General features: G+C 40.3%; 1 protein-coding gene across 1 annotated transcript in view; it reads left to right on the top strand.

The window, feature by feature from the left end:
- The window catches only part of Sntn (sentan, cilia apical structure protein), a 22208-nt gene extending 13756 nt beyond the window's left edge, over window positions 1-8452 (top strand). Inside the window, exons 3-4 of the mRNA XM_008827499.1 lie at window positions 3682-3821; window positions 8216-8452. Coding sequence (XP_008825721.1) covers window positions 3682-3821; window positions 8216-8374 — 299 coding nt within the window. The 3' untranslated portion in view covers window positions 8375-8452. The remainder of the gene's footprint in view (window positions 1-3681; window positions 3822-8215) is intronic.
- Window positions 8453-10325: the final 1873 nt, after the last annotated feature.

Genomic DNA, 10325 nt, shown 5'->3' with positions numbered 1-10325 from the left:
TTTCTCCTTTGACTCATTCGTCATTCAGTAGTGTGTTGTTTAATCTCCATGTGTTCATGTAGTTACTAGGGTTTCTTCTGGTATTGATTTTAAGCTTTATTGCGTTGTGGTCTGATAGAATGCATAGAGTTATTTCAATCACTTTGTATTTGTTGAGGTTTGTTTTGTGCCCCAGTATATGGTCGATTTTGGAGAAAGTTCCATGGGGTGCTGAATAAAAAGTATATTCTTTGGTGCTTGGGTGGAGTATTCGGTAGATGTCTGTTAGGCCCATTTGATGTATGGTATTGTTTAATTCAGATGTCTCTCAGGTAGTTCTCTGTTCTGTTGACCTATCTAATGAAGACAATTGGGTATTGAAGTCCCCTACTATTAATGAGTTGGGATTAATCTGGGTCTTAAAGTTCTGTAGTACTGTTTTTATGAAGTTGGGTTCACCAGAGTTTGGTGAATATATGTTCATGATTATAATATCTTGTCAATTGCTCCTTTGATCAGAATGAAGTAAGTGGCCCTCTTTATCTCTTCTGATTAGTTTTAGTTTGAAGTCTATTTTGTCAGATATTAAAATTGCAAAGCCTACTTTTTTCTTAGCACCATTAGCTTGGTGATTTTTTTCCCATCATTTCACCTTATGGTAGTGCCTGTACTTGAGGGCGACATGGGTTTCTTGCAAACAACAAAAAGATAGGTTTTGTTTCTTTATACATTCAATTAGTCTGTGTCTTTTGACTGGGGAGTTCAGTCCATTGATATTTAAAGTTATTAATGAAAGATGTGTACTGATTCCTGTTGTTTTTATTTTTGTTCACATTCTTGGGTGTAGCTGTGTATTTCCACAGTTATACCTTCATTAAGTTTCTTTCCGTAACCCCTTGGGTATAGTTGTTCCTTTCTTCAGCTCTTTGTATTGCTTCAAGGACTCTCTAAAGGGATGGTTTTGTGGACATGAATTCTTTCAGCCTATTTATGTCATGGAAGATTTTTCTTTCCCCTTCAACTATAATAGACATTTTGGATAGGTTAAGTAATCTGGGTTGGCATCTGTGGTTATTTAGAACTGGGAATACTTTGGTCCAGACTCTCTTGGCTTTCATAGTTTGCACTGAAAAGTCAGCTGTAATTCTGATGGTTTTTCCTTTATATGTGACTTCTTGTTTTTCTTTTGCAGCTTTCAGTATTCTCTCTTTGTTCTGCACATTTAGTGTTTTTACTATGATGTACCATGGAGCATTTCTTTTCTGGTCCTATTTGGTGTTCTATGTGCTTCTTGTATTTGTATGGGCATGTCTTTCTTTAATTGGGGAAATTTTCTTCTACAATCCTGTTGAAGACCTGGCTCATACCATTATCCTGAAATTCTCCTTCCTCTATGTCTATGATTTGTCATTTTGGTCTTTTTATGGTGTCACACAATTCCTGCATATTCCATTCTTCTGTTTTCTTAAATTTTTCTTAATCTTTGCTTGGATGGTCTAATTCATCCACTTTATCTTCCAGTCTTGATATTGTTTTCCATTTCATTCATCCTTTTGGTGAGGCTTTCTCCTGTCATTTCTAATTGGCTTACTGAATTTCACTTCCTTCTTCATTTCAGCCTGAGTATTCTTCAATATTTCTAACTCTTTTTTGAATTAGTTCAGAAGATTATCCCCATCTTTCAGTTCTTTGATTTCTTTGTTTGTGTGTTCTTTAAATTCACTGAATTCATCATGTTTATGATTGTTCTTTAGAATTCTACACCCTGTGTTATCTCTAGGGGTTTTTCATTGTACTCCTCTCTACAGGACTGTTGGTACTTGGTAGGGATATATTATTTGGGTTTTTCATGTTATTTTTTCACTGTGACCTTGACACGTGGATTTCTTTTGTAGTTTCTGATTCTTGTGTGAGATTCAAGCCTTCCTTTGTTGAGTTTCGGTCTGCTTCTTTTTGTAAACTTTATGTGCCTTTGTGGTTTACTCGTTGGGCTTGAAAAGCTGGTTGATCTCGGCTTCAGGTTCTCTCCTTTGATTTTATATTCAAGGGGCCAAATTGCTTTCCTCTCGCTGCTCAGGAGTTCCCACAGAGGCCCAAGTCAGATGAGGATCAGAGGCTCTCATGCTTTCTCCTAAGGTCTAGATCCCTTCAGAAAAGATGCTGGCCCCAGGAAGCTGGTGGCTGGGCAACCCAGGGATGCCTAAAAATACTTTTTAAATCAAAATTGTAAATTTGAAAATAAGCAAAGTCTGTGAATAGACCTTAATAGGCATATCAACAAATTATATATATAGTTTGAAAATAAACATGTGAAAAGATTTTTATCATCATTAGTCAGTTGGAATATAAATTAAAGGCATACTGAGATACTACTGACACCTATCAAAAATGACTAAAATAAAAAGTAGTGACAAAACCAAATGCTGGGAAAGGTAAAGCAAACTGAATTCTTCATGTGTTGTTAAATATGTAAAAAACAAATATTTACGTACATTGCTGCAGATCTTCTTGACTCATATTTATTTCTCTAGATCTTAAGATATACATACATGAGCAGAGATCACATCTAATTTTGTCACCTCTATGCTGAGCCTTCCTCTAGCTGAACATCATATTTGAACCCATGATGGTTACACATTTCCTGGCCTGAAAGCTGTGGGATTCTGTGTTTGTTTTTCTTTTATTCATTGCTCAACAGCATTAATAGCCCTACTGTGCTGTAAACATTGGTGCTGGTACTGGGGATAGAGAAACAAAAAGGAAGTTATGAGCTTTGGTTTCATGAAGGTTGCTGTCTAGATGGAAAGAAAGGTAAACAAGTGACAGGTGCAAAGGGCGATAAGCTTGTCCTTACAGAGGTTTGTAACTAAGTGAACTCAGAGTATAGAGTTGTTTCCCAGTATTTTATGCATTTCTGTGTTCATTGGGTGCTGCCCATTGGGGAAAAAAATGAATGCAAGGATCCCAGACCAGAGAAACCAGCTCTGGGCAACCCCAGTGTTTGAGAAAAAGACTCCTTATCACCATTAGTCAAAGAGTTTGTCCTGGATGTCATTTCCCTTTATCATATTCACATAAAATGATAGTGTATATAGCTCAAAATAGAAAGTCATGAGAGTAGGATTTCATGTTATTACATGAGGTATCCTTAACACCAAATTCTGATCCTAACACACAGTAGATGTTGACTAACTGAATGACATTACATCTCAGACATCCAAGGCTTAGTGGGGCAAAGTGCTTTCCCAGGGTCACATGGCAGGCAGGTGGTAAATCTCAGCCTAATTCTAGTTCAAATGCTATGAAATAAACTTTTTCTCTATAATGCTTAAAGATAAAGGATCAGGGGTCTGGAGAGATGGCTCAGCAGTTAAGAGCATTGACTGCTCTAGCAGAGGACCCAGGTTCGATTCCCAGCACCCACATGGTGGCTATGAACCATCCTTAACTCCAGTTCCAGGGGAATCCAAAGTCCTCTTCTGACTTCTGCGGCATTGCACGACATGGGTACACTCACATACATTCAGGCAATACACTCATACACATAAAATAATAAAAATAATAAATTTAAAAAAAAGATAAAAGATCAGACACACCCAAATCCCACTCCAAGAAAGTGGGTGATGTGCCTAAGCACTGGATCACGTTGCAACTCCCTTTCCACAGTCTAAGATCCTTCACCACACATTTCTTCTCTCGTAGCTTTAAAGAAAGGCTCAGATCTGGAAAAGGCCATTGCTACTGTGGCTCTGATTTTCAAAAACTCTTCTGACCCTGATGGTAAACTTGGAAAATCTACTGCCAAAAATCTGCTGCAAACTCAATATAGGAATTTCACAGAGGTAAGAGAATTAGCCTGCACGAATAAACAAAACCCACACCAAACAGCAAAACAACCCAGCACCAAGCTTCCATCATGCTGTTTTGATCAACAAATGTTTATTGAGCATCTAGTGTGTATTGGTTGGCCACTGGACTTGATGAACAAACTAATCATTCAGTTCAGAAATATGCTAGGTGGACTTGGTGACTCATATCTGCAAACCAAACGGAGTAGAACATGTAGTAAAGGGGTGAAATAGAAGGACTATCGTGGAGTGGGAGGTCAAAGAACAGATTCTAAAAAAACGAAGTGTAGCTAATATTTGAAGGGTGATCAGGAATTAGCTAGGCAAGGAGGAGCAAGAACAACGGCATTCTAAGCAGAGGGAATGGTGGGTGCTCAGAGGCCCTGAAGCAGGTGAGGAAGAGGAAGCAGGTAAGTAAGTAGTTGGTAAAGATGGGGAAAGAATGGGAAATGGTAGGAAATGAGCATTCCAGAAGTCTGGAGAAGTCAGCTCTTACAGACATATATCCTGACAGGAGGAAAAAGGCAGAAATGGTATCTAAGTCCAACTGTAAGGACTCTCGCTGCATGTGGCTACAGAAAAGAAACTAGGGCACAGGTAGGGACGGGAAAGCAAAGAAAAGAGCAACTAAGGAGGAGCAATCCAAATGAAGGATGGTAAGAGACTAGGCCAGAGGGATGAGGAGGGAGGGAAACACAAGCATGAAGGAGAGTCAGAGTCGAGCATGAACAGGATCTGGTAAATGACTGACCTGGAGATGGGGATGGGGAAGCAAAGACTACACCACAGTTTCTCCTGCAGAGAGGAAATGAACAGTCTGCCGCCCAGAGAAGAGAGCAGGCTGAGGTGGGAGGGGTGGCAAGGAGGAGGCGAGCCACTTTTAAGATGGTCATACTTTCTAGTGGGCAACTGGGACAGCAGCAGGACACATGAATTGGGAGGTTAGACTAGAGGTCTGTGTTTGAAATGAGGAAGTAACAGTTGGCAGACAGAAACAGCCTGAAGAGAGAACCCTGAATCCCCTAGACACATTTTGCAAACTTGAGTCATGAATCTACCATCAATATTTCTCCACATCTGCTCACATCCTGTATTATCATTTACTTTTAATTTTTTCTTTACATTTTCTCCATGTTTAAAGAAATTTGTTTAATAGGAATACTTTATCCCATCCTAAATGTGAACACAATGGGTAAAAGTAGAAAATTATAGTAAGAAATAAATGACTGTTGTTTTTAGTTCAATAGATTTTCTGGCGTCCTCTGTAATTGCCTTATCTTCTATCATGAGCATGTGTTCATAATTTGGAAAATATAGAGCCGAAGAGATGGCTTAGCAGTTAAGAGCACTGGTTGCTCTTCCAGAGGACCCAGGTTCAGCTCCCAGCACCCACATGGCAGCCAACAACCATCTGCAACTCCAGTTTCAGGGGATTCAATACCCTCTTCTGGCCTCTGTGGGCATTGCACAACATGGGTGCACTTACAAAATGCAGGCAAAACACTCATACACATAAAATTTTAGAATAACTAAAAATATAATAATAATTTGGGAAATGCTGGCCTAGGGAAATCTTAGACAAAGGAAAGAAAGCTGCGACCAAGTCTAAACCCCCCAATATTTACTGATAGGTATAACAAAAAGAAAATAGAAACTATCTTAAGTTCCTAGTATGCTCTGAGCTATTAAAAAGATATTGTTCTATAAATGTATGTATATATACATATATCATTTTAGTGTACTAAGTCATGGAAGATGTAAACTACTGGAAAGAGCTAAATCTAGGGTCTAACTTCCTGTGAACCTCTGATTCTATCAAAGTGTGTGTGTGTGTGTGTGTGTGTGTGTGTGTGTGTGTGTGCGCGCGTGCGCATGGGAAGACTGGAGGGGTTGGAGAGTTGACTCAGTGAGTAAAATGCCAAACAAGCATGAGGATCTAAGTTTGAATCCCCAGAACCCATATAAATCCAGGATCCGTAGCTCACATCTCTAATCCCAGCATTCCTAAAGCAAAACAGAACGTGGAGACAGAATACTTTGAAGCTTGCAGCCCAGATAGTCTAGTGTACACAGCTACAAACAACAAGAGACCCTGCCTCAAACAAGGTGGAAGGTGAGGACCACCCCTAAGGCTGTCCTCTGACTTCCAAATGTACACCATGACCTGCACTGCCTGAAGCTATACACATATGCATGCGTAATACGTACACTATACACCTCTCTCTGTGTCTTTGCCTCTGCCTCTGTCTCTGTGTGTCTCCATGTGCCTCTCTCTCTCTCTCTCTCTCTCTCTCTCTCTCTCTCTCTCTCTCTCTCTCATACACAAATGACTAGAGAGCAATGTTAATGAAGGTGAGCTATCTTTGGGAGTTATGTTTGTATGTTTACATTTTTCTTGTTAAAATATTTTTCTAAATGTTCTATATTATACATGCATTGTTTTAAAAATATTTTTAAGGAAAAGCTATTTTTAACTAGAAATACCAGATGGAATTTGACAAGAGATGAACTGTTTAGGAAGTCTTTACCAGGTAGAATTTGACAGGAGATAAACTGTTTAGGGAAGTCTTTAAATAAAGGAGATGGGACTGAATCTTTTTGTATTTGTCTGTATCTGGTGCCAAATAAACAACATATCCCAGAGAGAACCCTCACCTGGAGGCTCAGAAACTCTTCAGAGGGCTTTTAACAAGCAAGAAAATGGGTTAGTGGGACCATCATCCTGAGAGAAGATATCATCCCTCGGAAAGCATCGGGTGCGGCGGGGGGGGGGGGGGGAAATAAAAAACATTCTTTAGGAAAAAAGGCTTCACCCTTTTTTTCCCCCCTTTTTTTTGGGGGGGGGGCAAATTAAAACCATTCATTAGGAAAGATGTCTTCAGCCTTATGTTCCTCCCTGTGAGTAAACTCCAACACAGGTGGCCAATTTCTGCAGCAGACACACATAGGCTTATTTGTAATCCTACCTTCTGCTCAACATGAGGCACCAGAAAGCAGAGCCATATTTCAGGGGCTCAAGGCGGCATTCTCTGGATCAATGGTGACAGTTTGTCAAGCATGTAAAATCAGAACACCGCCTTGGCCCAGTAGTACAGCTTTGTGAGAGTCCCTAAGGCATGGGCATGAGCAGCAATCCACAGCAAAAGGCAAGAGACACCACCCCCATTCCTAATGGGCCTTTCGCCTAAACTCTGTGGAGTTCTCTGGTAAACTGTGTTGGACCTTTTGGCTAAAGCATGGATCCGAAAAGGAAGCATCCTTTGTCATTTCTCTTAAGCCCCAACACAACTTCCAGTATCTTAACGCATCACCAGTAAGATATAATAAAACCTGAAGATGTTGCTAAAACGATACAAAGATACAATGGCTGGTTATGCCCTAGGATGACTAGACCCCACTCAGCTCCCTGGATCTTTCAATACACAGATAAAGAATGAAGACAGACTTACATGTATCTGTGACCTTTGAGCAAACTGGACTGTCCCACCAGTAAATCCTATCTGCATCTTGGAATCTGACCCATTCCAAGTAGTATTCAGTTCGCTTGGAGCAAGTAAGTGGAAAGCTCCCTTGGCTCAGGCCAATGAGGTTACCTCTGGGGGACAGTCAGCCTAGGGAAGCAAAGATGGGTCTTAGTCTGTGCGATTATTCCAAAAGTATCTCAAGCATTCTTAGGAGTTTTGGAGCAAGCAAGCATGTGGGTGGGTATTTGGGGATGAACTAAATGCAAATGCAGCTCAGTGTCAGAGCAAATCAAATGACCTTTGCATGTTACTGTCAGTGTTTCAAGCCATGATCTGGAACTGAAAAGTCTCTCCATTTATGTGCTGTTCAGGTGTTTTCCTGCAGTCGGTTCATGACAGCTATGAGCCAGATATGATTTCCAGTCAGACTAAACAATGAACAATCTTCCAAACTAATATGCTTTCTTTTTGGCGTAGTTGATTCTGTATTTCTGGGGATCCTTACAGTCTGGAGAGCACATCAAAGGTGCCTCCCATAGCAAAGAGATTATATTTTTATTATGTTAGAGAAACAACAATCTATGTTCAAAGAAAGGCAGAATGATTTACCAGTTATGAGTATGGGCTCTGGAATAGGGAGATAAGACCACAAATCTTGGCTCCACAGCAAAAGCTGTTTTACCTTTGGGCAAGTTACTTAATCCTCTCATAGTCCATCCTCAGGATCCTGGTGGCAACAGTACTGATGCAATAAGATCACAGTAAGAGTTCAGAGAGACAAGCCACAGAAAAGTTTCAGTCCACACTTAAGGGGTAGTACTCACCCCACTATTGCTATTAATAACGCACTTGCTATTGTTTATGACCTGTAAAAACAAGGCTTACACAATAAAACGAGTTTCCACTCATTCTTTATTCTCACAGGGAGAAGAAGCCAAGCCAAAATACCAAGACATCCTTTCTGACCTTGACGAGCACACAGAAAATAAACTGGATTTTGAAGACTTCATGATCTTGCTCCTAAGCATCACTGTCATGTCAGATCTATTGCAAAATATATGGAGTGCAAAGATTACAAAGTAAACAGCTTTAAATTCATGATGGACATGGATGGTAAAATACAGCATTAAATGATTAAAGATGTTTCTATCTGATTTGTATCATGTATGAGCTGGTTCATATTGCTGATTTTTACTCAGTGTAACTCCAAAAGTTTTAAACACATTCTTCAGAAATAGTTGAATAAGATGCTTTACACCATAATAAAATGAATACTACTTTTGCTGAGTCAGTAATGACTTAGAGCATTTTTCTGCTAAAAATGGAGTTTCACATTTATTCATTGATTCATCAAACGATGTTTGTCAAGCATCTATTTGGTAACATTGTTGAAAATACAGAAATGAGTGGCTGGATAATTCCTTCCCTCATTCATGTGTACATAATTCCAGCAGAAGAGAAAGGCATACAACAATATTTTTATGCATGTGTGTTTGTATGTGTGCAGGGGTGTGTGTGTGTGTGTGTGTGTGTGTGTGTGTGTGGTCACCACTGTGATGTTAAGGAATCCTGAGCCTCCCCTGCAGGCTCTGAGGCCGCCAGCTACTGGCTCCCTGGATTCCCTCAAGTCTGTATCATCCACTTTGTATTCTTTAAAAAAAACAAGTGTGTGTGTGTGTGTGTGTGTGTGTGTGTGTGTGTGTACATGTGCATATGGAGGCCAGAGTCTGGTACCCAGTGCTGTTCCTCATGTGCTGTCTACCTTCATTGTTGAGCTTTCATTGGTCTGGAGCTCACAGCGTAGACTAGGCTGCCTGGCAGTGGTCCCCAGGGATTCACCTGCCTCTGCCTCCCTGGCTCTGGGATTGCAAGCACTTGCCATGCTCAGCTTTTTAAAATGGGTTCTGGGGATCAAACCCAGGTCCTCATGCTTACATGGCACCTTACCAACTGACCTATCTCCCCAATCTTGAACAAGTTTTTTTATCATGTGAAAATACAGTATAAATATAACCAAGATAAGAGCTATAGAATGCTAACAGAGTTCATTACATGATATAAATTCAAATATCAAAGCTTTACTGACCTGTAAGAAAAACAAATGGTCAGTGGTTCCCAGGGTTGTGAATGAGATTCCCTATAAATAGACTTATGGGAAGGCTATATAACAAGAAACAGTGTCAGACAGGAGAAACCTTCCTTTGAGTTGTTTGCTAGGGTAGTCCAAGAGACTCCCAAAATTTCACAGGCTATTGCCATAGCTCTTGATTGCCTCCCAGAACTTGAAGGTAAGACCCTATTGCTGAAGACAGAACATACTTCAGACACAGGATTAGGAGCAATAGAGCTGGAGTTAACCAGAAGTCACCTCCCCTGAAAGCTACCTCTCATAGCTCTGGAGAGCACTATGCAAGCTGCTAAGGGAAAACATCAATCAATGGTCCAACCCCAGCTTTAAGGCCTAATAACCACATCAATGACTGGCACAGCAAACAACCTTGGTGGGGTAGTGGCACTTTTATCTTGGGGGTAATCAACAGCTACCTAATTAGACTTTAAGTTAATTCCATAGGAGGAAATTCATGGATGGTACTGTAAACAGCCAAATACACATGGCTGTAAAGGTTATAGATCTTAGAGAAAACCCCAAGGCTGTCACATCCCTAGACAAGTGTAATTGCTTACTATGTGCAAAATCTTACTATGTAGATCCTTATATTTACAGACAAGTATCCTAGTCACCACTCATCAAAGACAGAGACTATTACAGAGTTCCACATCTGGTCATACACAGACATTGTCTGTGAATTGCCCAAGCCTAAGTGACACATATATAATGCAACTTCTCTATCTAAGCTCACAGAACACAGAACAAAGGGTAAAGAGAACACTAATGCATCTCTTAATGCTCATCAGTGAAGCTCCCTCATGCAACAGAGGACCAGGAACACAAAAGGTCACAAACAGCCAAAGCATAGAGAATAAGAATCCTTAGACAGAACCCCTATATTAAGCTCCACCCACCTAGGGCTCA

This window comes from Nannospalax galili, unplaced genomic scaffold (assembly GCF_000622305.1).
Source record: "Nannospalax galili isolate Female #2095 unplaced genomic scaffold, S.galili_v1.0 scaffold91, whole genome shotgun sequence".
Taxonomy (NCBI): Eukaryota; Metazoa; Chordata; class Mammalia; order Rodentia; family Spalacidae; genus Nannospalax; species Nannospalax galili.
Note: the sequence above shows the minus strand (reverse complement) of the source record. Positions and strands in the feature narration are given on the sequence as shown.